Source organism: Larus michahellis, chromosome 6, assembly GCF_964199755.1.
Source record: "Larus michahellis chromosome 6, bLarMic1.1, whole genome shotgun sequence".
NCBI classification, from domain to species: domain Eukaryota; kingdom Metazoa; phylum Chordata; class Aves; order Charadriiformes; family Laridae; genus Larus; species Larus michahellis.
In genome coordinates this window covers 57121183-57149115 of record NC_133901.1, presented here as the reverse complement: position 1 = coordinate 57149115, position 27933 = coordinate 57121183, and the positions used below count along the sequence as shown (strand labels likewise).

General features: G+C 40.3%; 1 protein-coding gene across 1 annotated transcript in view; it reads left to right on the top strand.

Annotated features, from left to right (window-relative positions):
- Window positions 1-14489: 14489 nt before the first annotated feature.
- The window catches only part of ADGRA1 (adhesion G protein-coupled receptor A1), a 278773-nt gene continuing 265329 nt past the window's right edge, over window positions 14490-27933 (top strand). Inside the window, exon 1 of the mRNA XM_074591674.1 lies at window positions 14490-14831. Coding sequence (XP_074447775.1) covers window positions 14575-14831 — 257 coding nt within the window. The 5' untranslated portion in view covers window positions 14490-14574. The remainder of the gene's footprint in view (window positions 14832-27933) is intronic.

The window sequence follows — 27933 nt, the reverse complement described above, 5'->3', positions numbered from 1 at the left end:
TTTTGAGTTGTGTATGGTGGTGTTTTGGTTTGTTGTGGGTGGTTTTTGGGGTGGAGGAGAGGGGTAGCGTTGGGTTGGGGGAGCGTTTGTGGTTTGTTCTTGGGTTTTTTGGTTTGTTTTGTTGTTTTTTTTAATTTAAAAAGGCCCACTCACCACAAGTTCACATAACTCATCGTAAGACTTGTCTTCCTACTGCATATGGACTGACTTGACCTACATCCAGGGTTACTTATACTGTTGGTACCTTTTGGAACGACATCATGAAATGGTTTGTGAAAACCATCTGATACCACTTGCATGATCTATGCCGAAAAACAAGCAAGTGGGTGATCCTTCTAATGAGCCTAAACATAGCTGTACATCTTCAGCACAAGATAGCTAGGAGATTTTGTTCCTGTAATGGAAGAAAACATTGGATACTACTACTATTTTCTTTTACTTAAAGTGGAGTAAAGGATTAGATCAATTTGGCAGCCATGCTAAGGATTTGCTGTGTGTTGTGGTAACAACTTAAAAATTCAGTCTGTAAAATATCATTAAAATTGGGATTAATCAGGATTAACACACATTGGGGGGTGGGGAATGCATTATTAAGTCTCCTTGTCACCTTCACAGATTTCAGGGCTGTGTTTTCACATGAAAATAAGTCAGTCATGGGTTCCTGTAAGTTTCAATAAATATCTTTTTATTGATCCAATATAGACATCCTCTTTACAAGAAGAGCATTTAAAACAAGTTTATATTTACCAGAGCAGTACATCCTTGGGTTATTTTGGGTTTGTTTTTAATTTGCTTGTCCCCTGACCCTCTTGCTTATTTCCTCTGGCAATAGCTATTCCCAGCCTATAAACGTGCTCTGAACACAGAGGTACTCTGCTGTTAACTATGATTTCAGAAGTGTAAATCTATGATAATAAATATCCTAAAGCCAAGAAGGACTAGATGTTACGCTTTTTTTCTCATGGCCAGTAGTAATAGCAGTTTGATATAATATATACAAACTAGAGGAATATTTTTTTGGTAAATATTCTTTTTTGCTTTTCCTGTTTCCTAGTGGCACAGTTGGAAGCAGGAAACTCTTTCTGAGTTTTGAGCTGCAGTAGCCCAAAGGATATCCTTGTCTCTCTCCACCTCTATAAATAAAGTGGGAGAACTTTTACCCTGCCTCTAAAAATCAGTATTTGTAACTTCTAGGTTGTTTACGAGAAGAGTCAGAGCTGTTCGTAACTATTTGATTTGTTTGCAACTAATGAGAATTGAAGTATTATACACCCAATGTCACTTTGTGAGGTTTCTGACAAATATTAGGTCCCTTCCCAGCCACAGGTGCAGAGTCTGGGCATCTAATTATTTACTTCAGTTATATAATTCTACCTGCAAGGAAAGTATCACAAGAAGATCAGACTTTGGTTAAAAGGGGAAAATGTATTTTGTTGTTGAACAATTTCTGGGCCTCTTTTTTTCCTCTTCACTTGGTAAATCTTCCAGGATACATCATATCTTAATGTAACCCCATATTTGTATTGATAGGATGAGCTGAAATCGCATTTGCCCACCTTGTTCAGTAAAGCACAATGAAGCGCCTTTACAATAGTCTAATTTTGGTTTAAGCTTTCAGGGTTTGTTTTTGTTTTTGGTTTTTTTTGAGAGAGATTTAATTCTAGAACATCTGCTTAATCACTCGAGCCAGTTTGCTACAAGCCCGCACCAAAGTTAGCGGAAATGTGTGGTTTCAAGAAGGAGCAGTATCAGCTTGTGTGTAACTGCCCCGAATATCAGGTTCCCAATTCCTACATGAAAATGCTGGAACGGTCAGACAGGAATCCCAAGAATGAGACGAGGATATAAAACTTCATATAAAAGCTGAAGAAGTTCAATCCATTTACCTTACCATCTATAGGCTAAAGGTATTTTTTTCCAATCTATAACAAATAGGGTCTTGAAAATAGACACCTCTCCTGTTGATTAATTAAAAGTAAAACAAAGCTTAATGTCTGCAGTTTGAAGCTACGCACATTCCCATAAATACAAGGTGCAGATTATGTAGAAATGGCAGTAATTGACCTTTATGCTGATTTTAGTAAAGACAACAGTAGGTTTTCCATTACAGGAAATCCATAAATCAAAGTTGTTTATCTTTTTTTTTTTTCTGCCTAGTTATTTATCTTTTATTTCTATTTAGGACGTAATTCATGGAACTCCTAGACTTTCTCTTATGCAGGAGATCAGACTGTCAGAGCACCAGTGGAATCCCTGATTACAAAGTGTTCTGCTATTTGGCAGGTTTTAGTGGGTGAAAACCTGGCTGCGTTAAGTGGAAATACTATCACTGATTTAAATTATACAACAACTTTGCAATATTTTATTTGCCTGAGGGATCCAAACACCCAGTAGTAATTCTGGATTATGAATTGGGATTATGAATTATTATGTTTGAAATGATGGCATAGTCAGGAGATGAAAGCACGGTTTTATTCCTCTGCAAACAGGGAAGCAGGAGACTGCATTCAGCCGCGCTGCTGGCCGTGGTTCATGAGCTGTACGTGATCCAGAACATCCACTTGGTGCGTTTGAGACAGGAAGCGTGAACGGCAACATCAGCAAATGGAGGTGTCTGAGCTTTGCAGTTTCTCTGGAAATTCAGAGCTTGCCTATTACCTCAACATAGCTGCAGCTCCCAAGCACAATAGCACTGAGGACGCCACAGGCTGGAAATTTCTGCAGTCAAACTTTCCATCACTCTTCCTGTTGAGGAGTGATTTTTACCTTTCCAGCTGGCATAGGCAAGGCTGGGCCCATCAACGCTGGGTGACTGCTATCCCAGGAGGGAATAAGGCTCACGCTGGTACTTTGGCCTTGTACCACCTGCTGTATGGCCACCTGCTGAGATAAGATGGAGGAACAAATCTCTGGATTTGTGTATCGCTAATTTAGGCCACGGACTTTGACTTTCCTCCTGCAGGGAGGTTGGTTTCACTCATTACTGTCATCAAGATCCACCTAAAGACAGCTGGAGGAGAGAAGAGACCAGAAATTCCCTTGCAGCCTCTTGTGAGATGGGATCTAACATAGAAAGCAGAAAAGGAGTGAGGAAATAAATGAACATATCCAGAAGGAATTTGTGTTCACAGACAGATCAGTAATCATCCAAACAAAACGAAACCGAGCAATGAAGCAACGTGTAATTGCTTTGTCTTTAACTGTTCTCTCACTCTGTTTTCAACCTGCTCCCCAGATGTGTCAGGAGGAACGCAAAAACTTCCACCCCCTCTGCCCCAGACAGACGCATACAGTCACTCACTCTTAATTTTTATTAAGGGTTGAGAATACTTTCCCCCACTCTTTGCCTGAGAAGAGAGAGAGTAATCTTTCCAGAGATAATGTGTGTAGCAGCCTTATTCCTGTCATCATCTTTCTATCAGGACTGTACTGCTTCACCATCTGACAGGTTGTCCCTAAAAATCTCAGTCAGATGTCTGTTTTTCCTTCACTTGGTACTTTCGCCAGGGAGATTTTATCTCACCATGCTGTTGCAAGGCAGGAGAAGGAAGAGCTGGGAACAAACACTCACAGGGATGGAGGATGAGGGTCACCTACACCCTTTGTCTCTCTTCTCTTTTTTTTTTTTAATTTTTCTTTTCTTTTTTTTCTTTTTCTGTTTTTTCCCTCAAAGATGAGGGAGTTCTTCTTTGTGGCCCTTTGTTTTCAGCTTCAGAGCATGTTATGTGATACTGCTCCTACCCTGCTTTGCAAAACATGCACCTGCTGAAGGGCACCGACTCTGTTCGGGGTCCCTTGTGTCAGGCAGTGTACAAAGACCTACTAAGGAATGGCTTTGCCTAAGGAGATTTAATAAAAAAAAAGGCAAATGGAAGAAAAATAGAAGAAAGGAAAAGAAGGAGGAAAGGAAAAGAAGGAGGAAAGGAAAAGAAGGAGGAAAGGAAAAGAAGGAGGAAAGGAAAAGAAGGAGGAAAGGAAAAGAAGGAGGAAAGGAAAAGAAAACATAGTATGATCTACCCCCATTCACACTGGCAAACTGATTCAGCCTAGTGGCTTCTCTGAAACGTTGTCATTGCTATTGAGACCCCACCTGGAGTACTGCATCCAGCTCTGGAGTCTTCAGCACAAGGTGGACATGGACCTGTTGGAATGGGTCCAGCAGAGGGCCACAAAGATGATCAGAGGGCTGGAGCACCTATGCTATGAGGACAGGCTGCGAGAGTTGGAGTTGTTCAGCTGGAGAAGAGAAGGCTCTGGGGAGACCTTATAGCCCCTTCCAGTACCTAAAGGGGGCCTACAGGAAGGATGGGGAGGGTGTTTATCAGAGAGTGTAGTGATAGGACACGGGGTAATGGCCTCAAAGAGGGTAGAGTGAGATTGGATATCAGGAAGAAATTCTTTCCTGTGAGGGTGGTGAGGCACTGGAACAGGTTGCCCAGGGAAGCTGTGGATGCCCCATCCCTGGAGGTGTTCAAGGCCAGGCTGGATGGGGCTTTGAGCAGCCTGGTCTAGTGGGAGGTGTCCCGGCCCAGGGCAGGGGGCTTGGAACTAGATGATCTTTAAGAACCCTTCCAACCCGAACCATTCTGTGATCCTGTGACTAAGAAATAAACTAAAGCCTGCTTCAGAAATGGTATGCCAGGTATAAAAAAAAGTCTGGTACTTACAGCTTCTGGTAGGTACACCAAGAATTGTAGATAACGTTGCAGGAGATTCAGGAGTACCTTTAATTAGCATATTTCTATCCTGTTTCACCAGCATACTGTCTGGTTTAGGTTCTGCAACACCATTAGAGTGGTGAACTTCATGCAGTAAAATCCATGGTGCCAAGGGGCCACCCTAGTTCCCTGAACATGGCTTTGTAGCCCAAAATCAGGTTTACCGAAAAGACTGATCTGTGCGATGAACCACAAAAGCCAGCTGATCAGAAAGACTAAAAAAACGTTGTAGTTTAACTTTTCCCTGGTATTTTGTATCCATTTTGCCTAGGTTTGGAATCAGATTCTTAAACCCATGCAAAAAAACACTCCCAACAAAACACCACCACCACCCCCCTCCCCCAAAAAAAAACCAGAGCAAAAGTATCTGTTTCCGAAAACAAAACCACAAATGATGAATAGAAGGTGCATAGGGGTATGGCACAGTTGTGACATTCTCATCATTTATTCTGGTTTTTAAAGCAACTCATTTTCGATGCAGAAGGCTTTTTCTCTGCCTGAGGAAACAAAAACCCACCTTGCACTGAACAGTCCAGCTATTTCTTTATATGGGAAATGAAGACGGCCTCTCCTGTTGGTGCTGTGCTGCTGGGAAGAGAGAGCTAAGTTTGGCTGGGGGAAAGGCAGGAGAGCAGGTCAGTGCTCATTTCTGCCCCATCCGCTGAAGACAGACCCTGGGAATGGGGAGACCTGGATTACAGGGGGCTGGGAGATGGTAGTTTGCTTTGTTTCCAGACTGTTGAATATAAAACTATTCTGATAATATGTATACAACTTCCTCCTAGTCCTCTTTCTTCTCGCAGCAGAAGCAGCTATATCCCAAGCAAAAACAATGTTTCATCCTGTCAGACTTGGGTGGAAAGGGGAGGGGAGGATAAAACATGAAAACAATTAAAAATGTTTATTTGTGATAGTGTCTGGCAGTAGTCAGGGTTTTTAAAACTATAAATAAACAAAGGTCATAGTCAACGATGAGAAACATATGCCATACACATGTTTTTGAAAATGTAGATAAAGAAAACAGATAATGAATAGCATTATGTAGGTGGCTCCTTACAGGAGACTCATCAAAACTACCGTTACAATTTCCAGCAGTATCAGAAAGCAGCTGTGTCCCTTGGCCTGTTGAAGAATGCGAAATTGAGGTGTCTGCGTCCTGTTCCTTGCATTACTGCTGTCCCGATGGATTTCATCTCCTTCTCCCCCCCCTTTTTTTTTTTTTCAGTTTGGGGAAGGACTCGCTGTGCCTGAACGTACGTGTACAGCACAGCGGGCCCGGGTCTTTGTACCAGCCCGTAGCTGCTTCTGTAACAAGTGCAGGATTTTAAAAAAAATCTACTCATGTGTGGAAAGTAGGAGGCTACGTTCAGTGACAAACCAACGCTAAAGCTCTGGCAAAGAGGACAAAACCTAAATCTCTGGTGTTTGAAAGAGGACGAGGGCAACTTAAGGATCAACTCAGACCAGGAAGCTAATAGGAACCACGGTGCGTGGTCGGCAGCCCCTCTCTGTTGCTGGGGATGGGTGCAGGAATACGGCTCCAATTATCTGAGCTATTTATGTGCACTTGCTTTTGGCAATCTTGCTTTGGAATGCTGTTTGTAAAAGGTTTCATACTTTTCTATTAAGCTTCTTAAAGGGCCATTATGCATTCACAAAAATCCATATCCATCTGGTGAGGAATGTTTCCTGATTCAATCAACACCGTGTGCATACCAATTGCTGCCATTCTGGAGCGTGATTCAGTATTCCAAATGCACTTGCATATTAAGAGAGGACGTTAGGAAATAGAGTGGGAAAATGGTACATTTTACAAGAAAAGAATAATAGCTTTATAGTGATTCTCAGGAGCTGGAAGTCTTCATTTAAAAACCAGCCCTCGCCAGCTTGTTTTGTGGTAGGTTCAGTGTCTGGTACTAGGCAATACCTGTAGGACAGGGAGCTTTACAAATGAGAAACAGAAACAATTTCAGTCGTCTTTGCCAGTTATTTTATTTTCCTGAGTGTTATCCTTATTCAAGTAGTATATTTTGGGGGTTTTAATCACAGATGCTTAAACTGGTTCCAATATTCTTTATCACACCATTTTAGAGAGCTTTGGAAGGATTTTTATTTTATTTTGGTGAGATTGATTTCAGAGTAGGCTTTTTGGATATTAGCATTTCTGAGTTTTAAGGCAACAGGTATATTCTCAGCATCTAGTCCTGATACCATGAGATTCAGATGTAGGTGGGGTCCTTATAAAGCAGTATTTTCATGAATGTGCTATGCTTAACAGCAATTAAGATTTGCAGATACATACGCTTTTTATTTTCCATGCCTCTAATATTAATTCTTTTAAGTGATTTTTTGGTTGATATTTGCTGCTGTATTTGTTTGTATTTACAGTATTTAGTATTACAATATTTACAGTATTGTAGTTACACAGTTCTTTGATTTCTTTTAACACTGAAGGTTTTCCTTTCTGAAAGTACCAAGACGAATGACATAAAAGGGAATAATGCTTCCTAAAAAACAGGATGGGGAGCAAAATATTATGGAGGGGATGGGATATTCTTTCTGTTTTTGCATGAGGAGACCGAGGCAACACTCCAGTTCTCCGAGAATGCATATAATGTATAAACGCAAACTCAAGAACTACCAACAAACCTAAAGGATCATTGGAAATAGAGGGAAGAAAGCATCCACCTGACAGAATAGGGGGTCAGTTTGTAAACCACCTTTAAGCTGAAGAAGAGAATTGCTTGAGAAAAACATGAGCTCTCCAAAGAAACTTTAAAGAAATAGTACGTAATGATGACTGGCACAATTTCAAGGGGCTTGAAGTGGGAAAAGAAATGAAATGAAAGTGGGGATATGCAGACAGAAAACAATAGATGTGACTTTCTGCTTGCAAGGCAAAAGGGACAGAAATTCTTTTTTGACAGACGGAATTTAGAGAAAGATGGAAGTGTGTTAGAATTTATTTGGACTGAGGGATTATTGATATTAGCAGAGTTGTTGCACAGCTGTTAGTGGTAATTGGATTTGTTGCCTGTTCATGTTAGGACTCCTATCAATGGACTTTCTAACTTGGCCACAAAACGTGAATCTCCTTAAATCCTCTACAAAATTAGTTCAAGCCACAGTATAGTTTATTTTTCATGTGTAAATAAAAGTTCTCATTAAGTCTTTGTAATTTGTTTTCCATATGTTTTCAATTGGCCATTTAAAAACAAATAAATTAGTAATTAGGACCAGTAGCTATGCATGAAGCCTCCTCTATAATGCTACTTTTGGCATCCAGGTAGGATTCCCCGTAACTGAGTGGCAAGGACAAAATGTAACAGACGATGCAACATTTGTCTGTCTTACTCATACTACCCAATAGATGCTTCTTATTTTAACCACTGTCTTTCAGATTATAAATTGTTATTTTCCCTTTTCTGCTACAAGCGAATAAACCAGCAAGCAATGAAATACGGCTTAGGTTAATAAATAATTTTAAATTCACTGGATGCATGATCGCAAGTAACCCAGAAATTTGCTGAATGTCCTTGCCATTAAGTTGGCTAAGAAGGGAAATCATAGAGTAATAACTACTTTTATTTTGCACCATTCATATATTGTCACAAGATGGTAGAGTCAGACAAAAAAAGACATTGATAAACTGGCTTTAATTTGGCGGCAGGCCGGTGAGATCGCTGGGGGTTGGGTAGAGCACCTGGGAGAGAGCAGGGGGTTCCTCTGCCTGGAGAAGAGGAGACAAAGGGAGGATCTTAATGCTGTCTTCAACGATCTAATGGGGAGCTGAAGAGTAGATGGCAACTACGCTTATTTTTCAAGAGGTGCACAGTAAGATTGAAAAAGGGAATAGATACCATCTGCAGCAAGGGAAATTATTTTAAGAGCTAAGGGGAAAAAAAAACACCCTCTTTGCAGCAGGGATGGCCAAACATTGGAGCAGGGCCCAGAGGCTGTGAAATCCCTATCTGTGTAGTCATTCAAAATGTCACTGGACAAGCCCTGAGCAACTAAATGTACTTTTGAAGCTGGCACTGTTTTAACTGGGGACTTGGACCAGGTGATGTCCAGAGCTTCCTTCTGACGTAAATCATTCTGGCATTCTCTGACCGTGCTTCAAACCCCAACTCCATTAACAAATAGCATAAAGTGTGTTTAAAGTCCATTAATGAAGCTGCGCAAATAAGTGTTGCTTTTGCTACTTATGTCTGTGACTCTTGCCATCTTCCTGACCTTGGAGTATCCACTTACCGTTTTATGCAATGAAGAGAGCACCTAACCTGCCACCTCTAGCAGTACAAAGGAGGGCATTAAGAGATCTCCACAATTCAGGGAGGCGTTGGAAAAGACTGCTTTGACCTTCTTTATGCAGGGAGATGATAGAAGAAGCATTTTTTTGTACGACAGGAAAATGTAGCTTGAAATAGCTTTCTACCCGAAAAAATACTGTTTTCAGGGTGCTAGGTTTTTCTGTGTTTTTTCTTTCCCTTTTTCTCTAATACAAGGCATGCTGGTAAGTTGGTCAGAATTCTCATCTGTTTTAGGAATGAACAGCACTGAGAAGCGCTGGCATGTGTGCATCAACATCCAAAAATATGTCCTCCCAGTGCATCTTAACCACGTGTGCGAGAAAAGAGGGTGGCTCTCCCCAGAGCCCCGCATTCCTGCAGGAAGAGAGGCCTGGCTCTGCGGGACCGAAGGCGGAGCTGCCGTCCCCTCTGTACTTTCTGCTCTGCCTTCTGCAGCACAGTGTTTCAATTTTCAATACAGTTTTGCAGTATGAACCTTACCCCACGTGAGACCTCGGAAGGTACAAAGTTTAAAAAAAAAACCCGCTTGTTCTCCTTTGGCTGACCACGCGGAAGAGTTATTCTTCTGCTACTGTGCAAGTAAATAAAACAGCATGAAGAGCTGAAGGCTAGAATGATAAAAAATATGTGCCATTAATAGCATTTCTGAACAATTTCAATCTGTTCTCTGAGGCAGCTGAGGGACTTGGTAACAGTTGGAGTTGCATTTGGTGGTCATCAGAAATTTACACTGACGTACGCTCCCATGAAGGGATGACTTTTTTAGGGGGGAGGGGAAGGGGCAGTTGTTTTTATATTATTTGGCAATAGCTCTGAAGTATTCATTGGGAAAAAAAAAAAAAACTTGGCTCAACTTTGAGAAACAGCTAAGACTCTATTTCTTTTCCTCCAAATATTATTTATTTATTTCACTGTTGATAGTTTTGGGATAATTATTCCACTCCCCACTGATAGTTTATCATTATTTGCGTGTCACTTCAAAGCTACAGTCTCAGTTTCTGAAAGAATTTTGCATTGGTCTCCGCTCTGCTACAGATCAAATAAAGCCAATTTTTTTTAACAAGAGGTCTAACTTCAAGGATCACCTTATTTCAATGAAAAGTTCAATGCAACTTTTATGCAAACCTGTCACACTGCAAGGAGAGAATTGGTCAAAACCATTTAGACTTCAGATATGATGCTATAACTGTAAATATGATGCAAAATATAAGTGGAGGGAAAAAAATGCAACGATATTTGATGGTTTCTTACTTTATAATTTCTTAACATAAAACCAGCACAGAGGTGTTTCTGATTGTGCTGATGCAGAATAGCAGAAATGGAAATCCTGTTTTGTCAGTTCTTTCTAACACAGCATTGTTCCCCCTGGTACATGATTCCCTGCTCTGATTACTCCAGTTCTGAATGACTCAGTTTCCGCATTTCCTTAAAAGATTACTCAGTCTGTTAAATAGCTTCAGAACCGTTTTGCTGAGAGTCTGTTTCCGCACTTAGTTTTATCCTATTAATTCTAGTGATTGTGAACAATTCTGAACAATTTTTCTTTTATTGTTTTATTATCTTTTTTTGAAATCATCAAATGCCACGTATGAGCTCTTCACGGAGCAGGATTATCCTGCCTCTGATACAGGTTCATTAGTTCACTATGTGTGAAGCCAAAAATCACTGGGTCTTTTCTATGCAAATGTCGTCCTGTGTGCTTTTATCCGTTCTGCTTTTTCCTCTATCACCTTTCAAGTGATGTCTTCTCTCAGAGTTTCAAGCGTCCCAGTGAAACCTGCTCTGGATTGTTTTCTCTCCCAGTAAGTTCACCTATCCTTTTTCTGGGCCAAATTTCTTCTAGGCTTGTTTTTTTTTCCAATCACTTCATTGCACAGGCTTACAGACATAAGGTCGTGGTAGGCTGATGTGACAAGCAGCATGCGATACAGTCATGATGGGATAACGGTGTTGGGATGCCGAGGCGCCGGAGGAAATGGGGTGAACGATTCATTGTTTCACCACTGTCAATAAAGGGTCAATGTTCAAGGAATTAGAGGGCTGCTGGAGTGCCAACTTCTGGATAAGAAATAAAACAAAAGCCCTGATGGTTTGTGGTTATTAAAGTTTCCATGGCTCTCTTCCAATACTAACATACAACTTTGAAATCCTGACAAAATTCAAATTGACTTATTTACATTCTGCCTCCCCATATTTCCTATTATTGTATAACACATTCTTGTTACTTAATTGCTGTGTAATGTCCTGTGATGCTAAGCAGGTGCTGCTGCTGTTTTGTGCTTGGGAACACGATCTAAATGTAATGTAAATCTGTCGTTTAATGCATCACCTGTATCTCCAACCTCTGATTCCTTTTTATTTTGTTTATCTTCATTCAGGCTAATACCATTTTAGCATTATCTTCCTAAATTTATTTACACTCCTTTTTAACGCTTACACGCTCAACCACAGGATAAAATTTCCCTCTCAAGTACTGTTTTAGGGTCACGATGTATGCATACACAGACAGACCTAGTAAAAGAATCCTTAAGACTTTTAATGCGCGGAAATAAACACAAAGAAAACAGCCACATGTAGTAATTTTCTTAATTGGCAGATCTAAGAAAATTTATCCTTCACTTCATGATTTAATCAAATAACTAAAGCAAAAATTGAACTGCAAAGAAGTTATGGAAATTAGAAAATATTGCATCTTTCAAGTGAATCTCTGGTCTTGCTTCTGTCTGCCAGGAAGTTCATCTGAGCAGGACTTGGCCTTCTAGGACTCCTTAAGTGTTTTTTAAGCTCTCCCCGTTGGCTCTGTGAACAAAAGGAGACCAGCACACATGACGTTCTTACTGCTGACCTTACAGAGAAAACCATAAGGAGGGATATCCTAAAGTGTGCTCCTTCTAATATACGTGCACGATAACCTTGGGCTAGATTTAAAAAGATTTAAGAGAAATTGAAGAGTCCAAGGTCAACTATAAATTAAAAATTCTATTAAAAATTCTATTTAGCAGCCCAGGCACCTAAATTCTCCAAGTGTCTTTGACTTTAGTATACATTATAAACTCATAATTCTCTTTTTGCACACACCAAAGCCCAGCTAAGGAGCTCATGCCCTGTCCTATGCTACCTGCTGTCTAAGTGTCCAAAGGCGCCCACGCTGCGGGCACACAGTTTGTCTAACACTGGCAGTTTTGGAACCCAAACACAGTGCAACGTTGGCTGCCTTTCAATTTGCAGTGCCACAACTTTTTTTCCTCCCATCTTACAAGGGGATTTGGGATTAAACCACCCTCCTAAGACATGGAAAATTCAGTTGTTTGCATATCATGAGCGGGTTGAAGTTGTTTCTTGCGAAGTCTGAGAAAACGGTTAGCTACCACCAACACTAAACGTTATGCTGTGCTGGCGGGTGACAACTGAAGCAGCACGGAGCTTTGTAGGTGCCCAGGTCTTTTTTTCAATCGGACCTGTTCAGACTGTGAGATCTCAGGGCAGGAACCATCAGCTGTGCTTTTAAATCATCATAAAAATTTCACTTTCTTCTTATTTGAAGATGACAGTGAAGGAGGGGGAAGATGAGCCAGGTTTTTGTTTCTTTATTTGTAATAAAGCAAGGAAAAAAAAAAAAGGATCACTTGCATCGGGAACTGGAGAGGAAACTCCCCTATTTCTTCACCTCTAATGTTAGGAATAACAACTTTCCTACCTTAACCGTAGGCTTCCATGTGACTGTAAACCTTCTTGTTCCTTAATAAAACAATATTCTTCAAAAACTTTCAGGATCAGTGAGTTAGAAAAAATGTTAAAATTCTGCTAGCATGTGTTTAGGGCTGAGTTTGACTGAAAAATTCCATTCCCTCTCAACAAGGTTAACACTGGATGAAATCCATTCTCTGTCTCCATAAACGTGCATTCTCCACTTGTGCTTTTGAAACTGGTATGGATGAGGCAGAATTTTTCAAAGCCAAAAAAGCATTTGCAAATTTAAATACTACATAGGGTTTCTTTATCCTAAAGAACAGCATGCAACCATCACAATATCAAGTGGTCTCATGTAACACAGTCCATTTTGCCGTCTGCCAGTAAGCCTTACACAACTTTGCTTTTAAAAATAAAAGAACAGGGATTGTAATATTTATGATTCTTTAAATCAACAACTGTACAGAAAAAGACTGTTCCTGAGAACGTTCCTGTTAGCCTGGAATTTCACAAGGGCACTAACCCTTCTATCACTTATTAATAAACTTAGTGCCTCAAGGCTCCAATTAGGTATTAGAACACAGTGATAACAGCCATTGTAAATGTGCAAGACAAATCTTCCCTAAGGGACTATAATACAATATTGTTTAAAAAAAACTAGTAATTTCTTAAAATAGCTTTACAGCCATGGCAGGCTATTACTAACTTTGGCCTAGATCCTGCAATGAAAATGTGTGTTGTGAGTCTCCATTGAGTAAGAGATGGCAAGGAACTTGCTCTTTTTGTAAAAGCCCATTAAAAATGTAAGTCCCTGTTACAAATTGGATTTTTTTGTTCACTTTCGGCAAAAAAACAGGGTAGTTTACAGTCGACGCTGAAAATCTGCTCTAAGAGTTACCAACGATATTAAATAAAATACTATTGAGAACACCCCAAAGCCATAAAGTGCCATAACTAACATACAAGTAGAAAAGACAAGAGATCTGCTTGTTGACCTGGACGATGAAGCAGCCTTTGACTACAGATAAAACCTTTGATTTAGATCACATCCACAGCATTAGCTGAGGTGTCTGAAGTCAGCTAACTGCATGGACCCACCGCAGATGGCGGTGGCTGGTCCGCACAGAGCTGGCTGGAGGACTGTCCTGTCTTTTGGTCTACAGACCTATGCCCGTGGCCTGAAACTCCTTTCCCACCAACGTAGGTGCGAACAGCACTTTGCACACACGTTTCTCAAGAGCGGCAGGAAAGATGGCTATTTCCAAAACTAGATTCCCAACGCGTACAATTTTCCCAGCTCCTGATTTTCCAACTTGCGCCCAGGCTGGCCGCAATCCCCTTTGCGGCGCAGCTCGTCCTCGGCGCATCTGTGTCCGTGTGCGCGGACCCCGACTACCGGACACCCCAACGCGGGCTGACGCCACCGCTGTTCAGCGCGGGGGGCTCCCCGGGGCTGCGGCTGCCGGCGGGGCGGGGGAATGGGGTCCGGACCCCGGCGTGGGGGTGTGGGGTGCTGTCCGCGCCCGGTGGGTGTCGGGCGGCGGCGGGAGGAGGGGTCCCGCTGCGCGCCGCGGGGTCCGCCCAGCTCCGCCGCTGCACGGGCTGCGGCAGGCAAGGAGCGGCGGCTCCTCGGAGGAGGAGGAGGAGGAGGAGGAAAGGCGGGGGTGTGTGGGGGGGTGTCCCTCTGAGCGGAGCCGGCCGCAGCGAGAGGCGCGGCGAGGCGAGGCGAGGCGGGGCGGGGTGGGCGCAGGAGGCGTGGAGGGGAGCGCGGAGCGGCGCGGAGGGGCGCGTGCCATGCGCGGCGCGGAGCGGCGGGCGCGGCAGCCGGCGGGCGGCTGGCTGGCGGGCTCAGCATGCGCGGGCTGTGCCTGTGCCGCCGCCGCCGCCGCCCCCCCCCACTCCTCCTCCTCCTCTGCCTGGTGGCCGCCGCGCTGGGGCTGTGCGGGGGCAGCAGGAACTGCCCCGACCTCATCGTGGACCGCTGCCTCTGCGCCGCCGAGCGCTCCAAGGGGCCCGGCCGCCCGTCCCTCCGCATCAAAGTGGTCTGCAGCGGCGGCGACTTGGTGGAAACTTTGCAGCCCGCCGTGCTGCCCAACCGCACCGTGTCCCTGTGAGTACGGCCCGGCGGGGGCAGCGGGGCAGCGGCCACCTGGCGGCGGACGCCCCGGGGGCTCCTCCCGCGGGGGTGCCCCCAAGGAGAAGGGGGGGTGTGCGGGGTGGGGGGCGTGTGTGGGACCCCTCGGCGCGGCCGTGCCCGCTGCCGTGGGGCCAGGCAGAACCGCTCCGCGCTGATTACAGCCCTGGCCCGGCTTTTAAAAAGTATGTGAGAGTTCGGGGTTGGTGGTTTTTTGTTGGGGTTTTTTTTTTGTTTGTTTGTTTTTCTTGTTTTGTTCTCAGTTTGGAAACTCTTGCTGGCGTTTCGGTGGAGCCGGGGAAGCTGGGGCTTACCCCGATGTAAATTGCATGCTGCTGGGAACGGTGGTTTGGGAAATGTCAGCGCTGGCAGAGCTGATGGAGCTCCCCGGTGCACCTTTCCGCCGGCGACGGGATGGGCTCAAACTATCCGGGCAATAAACGAATGGTATCGATAATGGTAAACTGCCTTCTGGAGTCCTCTGTGATGTACCGTTTTCCCCCTTCTCTCTCGTCTCCTCTAAATAAAGTTTGGAATGTCATGTCTCCTTTTTTTAACAAGAATTTGTGTACGAGCGTTTGAAACGACCCCAATCTCCAGTATTGTTCTAAGTTGTCTGGTGATTGAAAATGATTCACAGTTTGGTGTTTTGCCTCCCCCCCCCCCAAAGTGATTTGGAAATAGGTTATGATGTTTTATTGCCTGTTGCACATAGCTGAGCTTGAATAAATGGAATGTTAAGTGAAGCAGTAGAACTTCTTGTAACTGTATCATCAAGTATAGGTGAAAGTAATGTCCCTGTAATGGACCCAAGCAGTAACAGCTCTGTGACATTTACCCTTTAGATCATGCACACATCAACAGATCTTTTACTGTTGAATTTAGTTCTGTTGACAATTCCTGCTGTGAACATCTCCACTGTTCACTGCATTTTCTTTAAGTCAACACTTTTAGGAGACAACTGGTAAAGATAGTAATTTATAACATCTGGGGAGCTTGTGCTTGTAAACTTACAGATGTGCTGCGTACGCTTCAGTTCTGTTTTAGCTCTAACTGTTGAGTGACCTGATGCTGATTAGCTGTAGGCTGATTATTCTTTTGGGAAACTTTTGCTTGTTATTATATAAGATAAAACAACTACACTTCCTGCTAAATTTTAATAGACTGGTTTAGAATAAAATTATTACATTAACATAAGTTTTAACCTAAGTGATAAATTCACTGCTACTTTTGTAGTTTATATAACTGGCTATATAGCTATAGTTTGGACTCCCCAAATAGTATAAAATGTCAACGTCTTGGGCAGGCGGAAACTATTTTTTTTCATCGGATAAAGGTCTGTAGAAACTCTCACACGCAGCATGTCTGCAAAGGTTTTTCTTCTTAAGCGTTGATTTGCAGAGCCTTGTTTAGATCACTTTTTTTTTTTTTTTAAGAAACCTTTCTCTTAATGAGGTAAGTACCAGTAGGTGAATCCAGCTGACCATAAGATCAACAGAAGTATGTATTCACTGTAATGAAAAGAAATGGAATTGGAAACAGAAGTCAGAAAAGCTGAACGGGGGAGGTGGTGCATTTGCAGTGGCAGGTGGGAGGATTTGCTCACTTGTAGGTATGATTTAAGGCAGCAGTAGCAAACTTGATACTATCGCCCTAAACATGCGCGTTTCAAGTAACACTTGCTCAAACTCATTAAAAAGATACTTTTTCAACTTAATTACAAGTAGCCATTGACCTAAGAGGTGATCAGCTGTCCTTAGTTGATATAAGACATACAAACCATTGTTTTTTATTGCATTTCAAGTGGACAATTACAGTACCATGTATCACCTAAACTTACCCTTTTCCTCTTACAGTCTGTCTTCTCAGGCTTGTTTTGTTTTGTTCTTTTTTTTTTGTTTTTTTTTTCTTCTCAATACGTAAATTTAAGGCTAACTCTTGAAGGTAAAAGGAAAAAAAGTTTAAAATCTGTCTTAGGGACATAATAATTTTCAGTAGCTGGAACATACAGATGACAATTTGATTGAATGTGTCAAAGATTTTCCAGGAGAAACTCTTTGTGATGATTTAAATTACACTTGTGAGATCCGGCCAGCTGCAGAAAATATTGATAAAAAGCTCAAACGTTAGTGCTCTTACATTTGTTTTTGTAGCTGCATGGAAGACTTGGGCAAAAGAGAATATTCTAGTAGACGCTGCCTGATTCCATTCAGTTTTATGGGCCCACAGAGAGAAAGAGAGCTTTAACATATGGAACGTAGCCTTTTGGATTGCTTTATCAATTAAGAAATATAGAGGTGAATAAAGGAATGCAGATGAATAAAGGAATTCAGAGGCAGCAATGCTGCAATGAAACAATGTAGCAAACAGTTTGGGGGGTTTGGGGCGGTTTAAGTAATCTTCTTGTATATATATTTAGTATACAGGGATGCTGCTTCCCTGGTGCTATTTTCTTTTGGAAGGGAAAATCAAAGCCAAACTCTTTTAACTATTCTGCAAAGATGACAGAGGAATTTCCTCTGCTGTATCTCTTAATCCATTAAGAGGTGAAGCTGTGGATGTGTAATGTTTCCTTTACATGCTAGGTAATGTTGCTTATCAGCAAATTTAAGAAGTTACAGTTTGTGAGTTTAATATTTTTTTTCACCTAAGTGACGGTGGACGTTGGCTGAGTTTGATGATTTAGGCTCTTTATGGCATATATGTACTAAAAATATCGCTACTGAAAATACTTCTGACTCAGTCACACACGGTGACTACGAACTAGTGTGAAGTCACTGAAGAAATGCTTATTCTTGACAGGTTCGGACCAATTATTTCCAGCTTATGAGGTGGGGAAGTCTGCATGGTTTCTTTGAAATCATATGAACACTAGAGCTATTCACTGCTGTCTGAATGTTCCCAATAATAAACAATTGCATTAGAAATAACATCAAAATATAAGCTGATAAAGCAACTATCCCCTCCTCTTTATTTTATATTAAAAAAACAAAACCAAGAAAAGAAACTTGTTCTGGATTCTGTTTTACTGTCTTTAGTGTTTTACTGCTTTGGAAATGGAATTCAAGTCCTTAATGTGGATCAAAAGAAAAAACTTAGCTGTAGCTTCACAAAGTATTTGCATGTATCTTGTTAAAAGGGATTTTAGCCCTTATTGATTTGCAACATGTATTTCTGTGCCTTGTATATCGAATCACTAATTTATGGGATTCGCTCTCCCGACTTTCCTCTTGGTAGGCATGGAAATGTAGACCCAACAAGGAGGAGTCATATCCCTTCAGGATAATACAGTTTTCTCAGTTTAGACTTTATGGTTGAGTACTTGGGAATTCTTATATTGAATCAATATTTTATAGTTGTCTTTTTTTTTTTTTCCCCCCCAATTGTGTGATTGGGTCGTTAAAGTGTAACTCTAGAGAAAAAGACTATTTGCAATTTCCCTTCTCTTTAATGCTAACAGAAATTTTAGTTGTTACTTTTGACTGACTTGCTGAAATTTGGGCTACATGGAATATGACAGTAAAAATTGTGTTGCTGCTTTTTGCAATGCACAAGTTCTACAATTTTAAATTTCGTGAGTTAGCAGATTGGATTCTTTTCTAAGTTATTCCATGTAAAGTGAACAGTATATTGGTAGGTTACTTTCTGTACTTTTTTTTTTTTCCCCCATCAAGTGGTGTTAAAAAGTTTATCGTTTTAGTCTTAGAAGTTCTAAGTTCAATACGTGTCTTGATGTCACTGGGCAGGATATACTTTGAAGTCACAAATGTCATCACTTTCTGCTAGTAGCATCGCTAATGGTTTTTTTCCTCCCTCAATTTGAAAGAAAGTCCAACATTTATCCTGAAGGTTGTTATTTTTACAGTTTTTCCCCACATATACACCTATGGAAATCTGCTGGTTTAACTCTCATGGTAGAAATGAAGAAAATTTAAGGTAGTGTGTGGCTCATAGCAATTTCATATCATATTGGACTCTCTGTATTTTTTTTATATCTATGCATTTCTTCTGATCTTGAGTCAGAGTTTGTCTTGAATTCCTCAGTTCTCAATTTCAGCGTAAGCCTACATGACTCCAGTGGAAATCCACAGCCATAATACCTATGTAGGGGTTTTCATCTTTGAAGCACTCAACAGACATTAAGTAGCCTTCTGAAAGCAGCATTGTCCCGCTTTTCTCTGTGCCAAAATTACTTTTATGTCACATCCGTTTATAGCACGTCTACTGGAATTTATTCAAAGTTGTTATATTAATGTATTTGTTTCATGTCCTGTCTTGTCTTTTGCACTCCTATCTTCAGTTTAGGGTATATCAGTATGGTTTATTTAATATAAGCAACTTGCCGTAAAAATAGATCACAAAAATGTTTTTTATGTCCCAAGGAGCTTAGGGTTTATGCTAGCCAAAGCAAACAAAGCAAGAATTGAGGAAAGGATGAACAAAAAATATTAATTCAGTAGTTTTATTTCTCCATCTTAAAACTCACATCTTTTTCTTTCTTGATAGAAGATCTCATATAGCATTGCTAATCTGTAAATAACAGTGTTATTAAAGAAGGTAGGCTAATTCTCATGGTAAAGGTTTTCATAAACTTTTTCACCTTGGTTAGCTTCCTGTGTTCACTCAAAAAGTGGCAGAAAAAAAGAATAAAAACCAGGTTTCCTGCTCCATTATTTATGTGTGTATATACATATTTATACATGCCTTCTCCAAAACTCTTAAAAAAAAAAAAAAAAAAAAAAAAAAAAGCCAGTTTGTTGTGAAAGAAACTCCTAACATAAAGCAAACTGACATAAAATACACGTAGGACTTGGAAGGTCTGGGACAGATGGTTGGGGAGAGCAAAATAAAGAGATGAGAAAAACGCTAGAGATGAAAAGTCTTTAGATATTAGTCTAATCTTCCTTGATATTTTCATGTTCTAGATTCAGATAGAGTGGCCATACAATACCATAACTCAAAATATTTTATTTTTCTTTTTGTTATTTCTGATGAGGGAATATCTGCACCTGAATTCTTTGGTCTACTCATCAAGCAGTGTGATCACTTCCAAATTATGACTTTCTTTGGACGAAAGCGATGCATTGGCATTGCTGGAAAGGATAACACAAGAGGAGGTTGTCCTGTTAAGGACAATAGAACTCTCTCTGCAAATGATGTCCAAAATACAATAAAGGCTGCTTTAATAGTTACCCGATTAACTTTTTAAAGTTATACAAATCATGCTGAAGTTTCTTTCACTCTTTATTAATGTCTAAATGTTGTAAGTTTTGAGGAAAGCAGTTTGTGCAAGAGAATGGGATGGGACTTTTTGGAAACAGGTAACATTATTTTACAGTATTGAACAGTTCATTAATTTGGTAATTTCATGTAGAAACCAAGTTCTTTTTTTGCTGCGTACTGGGAACTTTGCAGTATTGCGATCTTAGACATATTTTCATTCCAGAGGTAAAAATAAACTGGTGAGGATAGGCAGGAGGATAGTAATGCATGTGGGAAGGGGGTTTTATCATGCAAGTGTATATCTGGTACCTACTGAGAAGTCCTAAGCGAAGTTGGGGTTTTATGATATGGTATAATTTGTCAGTTGGTTAGCTACTGACCTCGTTTGCCTTTAAGGAGGAAGAGATTTAGTACATATCACTGGCTCTTTTTTTTTTTTTTCTTGTTTTTGTAGGTTGGCCGAATGTTTGTAAAGCCTATTTAATTTTAACTATCAGGAGATCTGTGTCACAGAAATTTGTTTCTGAATTGTAGGTATTCTCATCTGTTGCGGTGAGGTAGTGGCCCGGCAGAAGGTGATTTATGTATGTGGAATTTGCCGTTATAGGAAGCGGCAGGAGTTGCAGCCCCTCGGGACCAAAGTACCGTCAGCCCTTAAAATGGACTGTTCTTTAAAGATTTGAAAATGTAGCGCTCTCTCCTTTTTTTTTTCTTTTTTTTTTTTTTTTTAGAAGGCATACTGAATTGTTTTCTCAAAATATATTTTTCTTTCCTTGTCCCCATCTAAATATCCTGACAGCATTGTAAGAGGTGAGGTGAAGAGGGGGGAGTGATGGCGTGGTGGGGAGAGAGGTGAGGAAGGGGAGAGGACTTGCCTAAAATGGGTCTGAATAGCCAGAAAGAAAGGGTCTGAAGAATGTTTTTAAAATGAAGTTCTGTAGGTTTAATATTACATACATTCTCCTTTTTCTGCATCTTCAGGGGTTTAAAATCACAAACCTTATTTAATTGTTTGATGCCATGCAACAACAGGGTCATATTAACCCCTGTGACTCTGGAAGTCCGTTTATTCCTTTGCCGTTAGCACAGACCCAGAAACTTTCTGGGCAGAAGCGGCCAGAGTAACGCCGCTTTCTTGCGTGAAGTTTCTCCCTATTTGGGACCCTCTGTCATCACAAATTTTGCAGCTGTTGGATCCAACCATGTTCCAGAATATCCATCCCTACTTTCCTCACTGCTGTCTTTTGTCCTGTTTTTATAATGCAAATCTGGCATAAATCTGGAAGGTAAAGGGCAGAGTATCTATACCAAGGCAGAGGTTCTGCTCTTCCAGCCAGCAGGAAACATACATTCATATATACGAAGTTTACGCACTTCCTTTGTGCGTGTCTGAGAGTCAGAGCTTTGTGCCAGCCTGGGTTTCACTACTGCTTCATATTTGTGCATGTTTTCAGGAATCACTATTTATGCTATTTGACTTAGATTCTTGAGGAAAAATTGCCTATTGATTTCTAAGCGTCCTCCCTTTCCATCTTCCTGATAGAATACGCAAACCCTCGCAGCAGTAAAAACGCAGACAACGTGAAAAGGTTGGCTATGTGCTTCTCTAAGCAACTGTGATTAACTTTGATCAATCACAAGTTTGCTGTCTAGTTCTAGGCTTCCCAAATATAATTTGGCTACAAACTCCTTATTATTTACAATATTAACATTTTTTTTCCATCTACTTTGGCAATTACGTAATACAGGGAACACACAGTTCAGGCTCGGTTCTTATTTTTGTGGCAACGTGCCATTCTTCACCCTTCTCTTCAAATCAGTTCCAACTGTGTTTTCATGCCTGGGACTGATTTGGGAGTAGTCTGAAGGTATGGTTAGTCATATGAAAACTCTGCTTTTGTAGTTTCCATTATAGCCTTACAGACTTGTTGACAGTTTCTTTTCTGTACTTGGGTGGATATAATCTTATCTGAACAGCAGTATGGCAAATGTATAAACTGTTTTGCCAATAAAGTAAGCACACAGTGGTTTATGGGTATTATGCTCCTAGATCTATAAATCTTTGCAAAAAACTGAGATTTATTCCCAGATTGTGTAGAATTTAGATTTGCTGATAGCTATGCATAAGTAAGCAAATTCTTTTAAACTTATGTTTTAAGCTTTCCTTTGGTGTGTGGCTCTCTTCTGAAATGGCTGTTCATCAAAACTCATGAAGGTATGAAGGCACTGACATGCATTTTCAGCGTATGTACTGTGGGCTTTGTATAACACAAAATGAAGTTTAATACATTTGCTATGTTATTAAGGTATCATTATGGTTTTTGAGTAACCTGATAAGTTAAGGCCTCCAAATTATGGACATTTATGATTCTCCTTTTTTATTGAAGAATTACTGTGATTTTTTTTTTTCTTCTAATAGCAACCAAGGCGATGGCTCCCTCTAAAACCCTTCTTTTCATGTTACAGGATAGACTGCCCCAGAGAGTGCATGTTTTATAGACAAAAGTATAAACTGGGAGGGTAAAGGTTTTACGGGTACCGTAACTTGAGAAAAGAACAAACTACATCATAGAGTGGAAAATAAGGTTTAAACTAGTAGTAACCAAATCAGGCTTGGAAAATTTGAAGAAAAGCATAGATTTAATGAAAGAATTGAACACTTACCATTACTATGTATTACTAGTTCCCTGGCAACAGTTATTTTGATATCTGCATTACAAATTAATACACATGGTATTGATTTCTTTGAGAGCAGAGGGGTGGAAGAAGAGCGTAACCTGTTTGTGAGCAACTTTATTAATACAGTAGGTTTTATAGAAATGTCAGAGGAACTATGCTGAAGTATTAGGAAAGGTTCCTCTATTGGAATGTGGTAACAACCTGGCACAAGAAGAAGCCTATCAGCGTTTAAGAGAGATGGAGAAGAAAAGCAAAAGTTATTACTAATTTTGAGGACTCAAATTTACCAGCGCTCCCGAGTAACTGAGTTTTTACACATTAACATGTGTCCTATCAGGGGAGCTTCGGCCACTAAGAAAAATGCTTAATTCTCTCTGTCTTCCATGGGCCATCCTCTGTGCTTGGACCCATCTGCTGTTATTCCCACAACCTTTTAATTCTGCACTTCCCTTTTTATTATTATTCTTGTTGTTGTTATGACATTGATACTTCTCCCCATTTTTTTCTCTTCTCATCTGCCTCTTGTTTTGTTCACTGCTTATATGTATTGCGCGCTTTACTGCAAACGCGCTTTTAAAAAAGGAAAAAAACCTCTCTCTCTCCTCATCAGCTCTGGTCTTGGTCCTCTGTCAGGCTCCACTTCTCTGTCAGCCACTGCACTTCCATGGCTGTGTGCTGCAGCCTCTGCTTTCAGTCCATGGTCGCCACCAATTCTTTAGTCTTATGTGAATTTCCAGTTCCTTCTCCTTTTCTAAAACCCTCCATTACGTCTTCCCTCATCACCTTTGATCCTTGACTCATTTTATCCTTCTCTTCTGAGCTTACTGAGCGGAACCGAAATGAGTGAGGAGATGGGTCCTCAGAGAGATGCGAATTAAGTCCTGGAGTTCAGCGGTGCCTGGAATTGGGGCCAGGCAGATGGAGTTGATCCTATTACACAACTTACAAACAAGAAAAACGTTTGAATCTCTAGCTCTGCCTCCACACAGCGTTTATTGTTAAAACTGCTGCCAGCAGACTAGAGGAGAAGTCCGAAGGTGGTTGTGTCAAGCAGTAATTTTATGTTGACCCACCAAACATGTTGCTGGCGATCAGAGGGAACAGTCAGAATGATCAGATTTGTTTTCCATCCCCAGCATTGTGTATTGTTTAGAAGGGAAGAGGAAAAGCTTGTTCTCTAGTTTTCTCTACACCTTAGTGACAACAACATTCGAACAATATTGCAACTGCCCTTCCAAAACCGCGGTGTGTGTGTAACGCAAATAATTAGAGCGATAAAGATGAAGTCTTAATGCGTGTTGTCATTCTCACTGCAGTTCTTGAGCCAGAAAACTAAACTTTTCAGTATGCAGGCAAATCTAAGCTTAAGGGACTGCATTCCTTTCTCCTGTGATAGAGCTCGTATTATTCATGTTTCAAGTTTATCATATAGCTCTATCTATTGCATTTGATCAAGTTCGTGAACTGCTCTCAGCTATGGCTGTCACAGTTGACAAATCTGTACTAATTTTGCAACAGGCACAATTTTCCATCCGCACTACATACGGGTTGCAGGAAAGGAAACACAATCAAAATGCCCAAAACAAAGCATGCTTTCCCTTGGAAGAAAACAATACGTTATTCCCTCGGTAGCAAATGTCATCATTATAACGCTTTTGTGTTGGGCACACGTTTTTCGAATCGTATTGGACCAACAATTTCATCATTAGGCTTATTTATTACTAGATTACCTGATGGAGTTATGCATCACCTCATCTATAGCAAGGTAATTGTCTGTAGAGGGAGAATGTAGAGGGTGAAATTTTGTTATATTATGCTTCAGGTAACTCTGCAAAGTATGATATCATGATTGTTTACAGGAATTTGGATTACATGGTGCTGAGAAAATGGAGTCAAGCTGTGGGAGTTATGGCACCAGATATTCAGGTAGCTGTTAAACTACTGGCGCATGTGAGAATAATATCTGTAGTTAGTTTCTTTATGGGGAGTTTTTCCTCCATGTTTGGTAGCAACAGGCGCTCAGAAAGTTAATCTGCTCTTTTCCTTGGGTTATATCATATAGGAGTCTTGTGGGGAGACGTTACATACTTTTTTCCTTTAATGTTGGGAGACTTTGGGTATGAATGCAAGTCCATCCAGTGCGAGCAGGATGCCATCTTTAAGGGTTTGGGTTTTTTTTTCTTTTTTTTTTTTTTCTGGTGGTCATGCTTTCCTTTGCTTTCCTTTGCTTTCTTTAGCAAAAGTGCTGCTAGAGTCACATTACGTTCTTAGGATTTGAGGACCTGTTTTTTTGTGAACCGTAAGTATACCTGAGGAAGAGCAGAGGCTGCGATATGAACATCAGAAAATGACATGATGTCAGTCATAGATGTTTGCTATTTATCTATTTGTATGATTTAACATGTGTATTAAATGAATGTCAACTGCTGTTCATGTTAAATAAGGACTTACCTGGCCTATTTATATACTTGCTAGTCCTCATGGAGCTATAGCAGATGTTCTAGTGCTAATGTCTTTAAACAGAAAAAGAAACAATGAAATTTGCAGAAAAAGGGAATGTAATTTCTCTAACACTTTTCTTTGTCTTTCCCTTTATTTCTATAATAAAAGGGTGAATAATGAGAATTCTAACTCTTAAAATGTGGGGGAAAAAACCCTACATTATTGGTCATTTATTATTGTACTATTCATAATTCTCTCCACTTTCCACACAATTACATGTTATAAATAACAATGTAAAGAGTCAACAAGAGAGATTGAAGAAGCAAAAAATAACCATAAGAGCTAAATAAATGTAATAAATTCTAATCTTCTGCATTCAGAGCAAATGAAGTTACTGCTCTAAAGTACTTCATGCTTATTGATTATCATTGTAAACCTGTTTCTAATAAACTATTATTTCAGAAATAATTCTCATTAATTAAATTGTGCCTATGTTTAATACCTAGTCCATTAGAGAATTGGTCCATAAAATGGTCTTCATAACAATTTTACACAGTTAAACAGGAAGTTGCTGACTAGGACGACATCTTATTTTTGAATAAATAACACAGCAGTATCGCTAATTGGATAAAATGACTTAAATATGGAGGATATTTTCATTTATTTTTCTGTCTTGTTAATAAGACTAAGGGAATTTGTTGCTTGAATCTCCCTGTAATTAAATGCTCTTTAAATTTTTACTTTCTGTAGGTACCTTTGAAGAACTCAGCTCAACTACTTGCTATTGTTATTATGGCTGCTTTACAAGCGGAATACTTGGCTACCAAGCTATTTGGTAACGAAGAGGGAGGAATTAGATGCCAAGCCCCAGTTTGGAAGAGATTAGAGCAAATAATTTTTTAATGCTAGCTTTCCAGAGTACTGCTTTAGCTGAGGCAGAGTGATTGTTTTAAACAAATAAAATCCCTCAAGTAATCATTTATTAAATAGCACTGAAGTCAAGTTGGGTTGGGATATTTTTTTTGTTTGGTTGGGTTTTTTTTTCTCTGAAAGTAGCTGTCAAAACGGTGGTATTGAATTATATGTTGAGCCAGTGGTTCCATAAGATTAGTTAGACTATAAGCCCTTTAGGTTGGCTGGTGTTTCCTTTTTTGAAATTGGAATAGCTCATAAAGCTTTGGAAAAAGCTTTAGGCTGAAGAACTGGGGCAGCTGGGTTTCCCGTCTGTTTTTACTTGCTGCTTTGCGATTTTGTATGAATTTTCAGTTACTAATATTGTTTTGCCATCTGTAAAAAAATATGATACGTGGACTTTAAAAATGTTTATGGTTACATAGCTTTTCATTTTCTGCAGTCTGAACTATCAATAAAAATACGAGTGGCAGTCCTGGACCAGACCAAACAGCCATGATGTAGCCCAGTGCCGTGTCTCCAGTTTAAAAGTGTTTAAAAGCAGGTGCCTAGGGTAGAGTAGCAGTGTGATATTTCCCACAAAGACCATCCTAACTCAGAGTTGTAGTTCCCGCGCATTTAATTTACCAAAATGGATTGTTTTTCGCAGCAGGGTCTGCCCCCCGCCCCTGCCCAACCCCATGCCAGTCCCTGCTTTTGGAGCATCCCGTGGTGAGAAGTAGCTACCATAGCTCAACTGCGTGCTGGCAAGGAAAGTCTTCCGCTTGTTTATTTCTGACTTTCAAGAGTTTCAAACTCTTTCTAACTTGTTTCAGCCAGAGCTGATGTGGTTATCATACTCAGGAAAATGGACCTGGTTCTGTCTTCAATAGGGGAATCTGTCTCTCTGCTTTTTTCTTGTTATCATTAGTCACTGTCAGTAAGCTGAAAGGCAAGGGGGTGATGAAATTTCAAGAAGTGAAATTAATTTATACTATTAATAGTATGATTTCTTATATGTAATTAACATTGCGTTTAACTTTATGAAAAAAGAGCAGTGATAAAACTTTTTTTTATAGTGAAAATCATTACGTCTAACTCAATCCATGGGGAAATGCATTGGTCTTCTAGGAAGAAAAAGGAAACTCTACTCCTGCCTTTAACATTTTCAATTAAATAAAAATGAATAAGATCTTGAAGTCAGCTTTCTCATTGGTTGTCCTAGTTTTCTTGTGGCAGGTATTGATAGATTTTCCTGCTTCCCACTGTATTCCTGACCAATAAGTGCATCTTCCATTTTCCTTGTGTATTGAGGCCAGTATTTTGTGCTTCGTTTAGTTGTTGGCGCTGTGGAAAGGAGAGTGGGCGGAGGTCTGACCAAGAGAAAAAAAACTATCACATTGCAATAACAGCATGCCAGTGAAAAAAGATTTTGGAGGAGGTAAATGGCTTTAAAAGGTAGAGAATGCTGGTCAATTGGTCCTTTTTATGTTTTGGGTTTTTTTTTTATTTGTTAAAAATAATTTTGATTGGTATTGATGCTGGCAATGTATTTGTTCAGAAAGACTGCAGCATGGCTCTGCTGATTGATAGCCCCTTTGCCTGAGTTAAGCTTCAGTTTTGTCTTTCTGTGTGTTCTTTAGTTCGCAGCTCTAAGACATAACACGCTGATTAATAGCAGTTAAGTAGATTTTGCTACTCATTGAGTATGGGTCACCAGTCTATTCATCTGAGACCGGAAGGAAATGGGTAAAAGAAACTAAAAGCGGAAAAATTCGCATTTTTGAGGGAAACAAAGGTTAAAATATTGACAGTATTATTTTAAACTATATTGCTCTTTTTA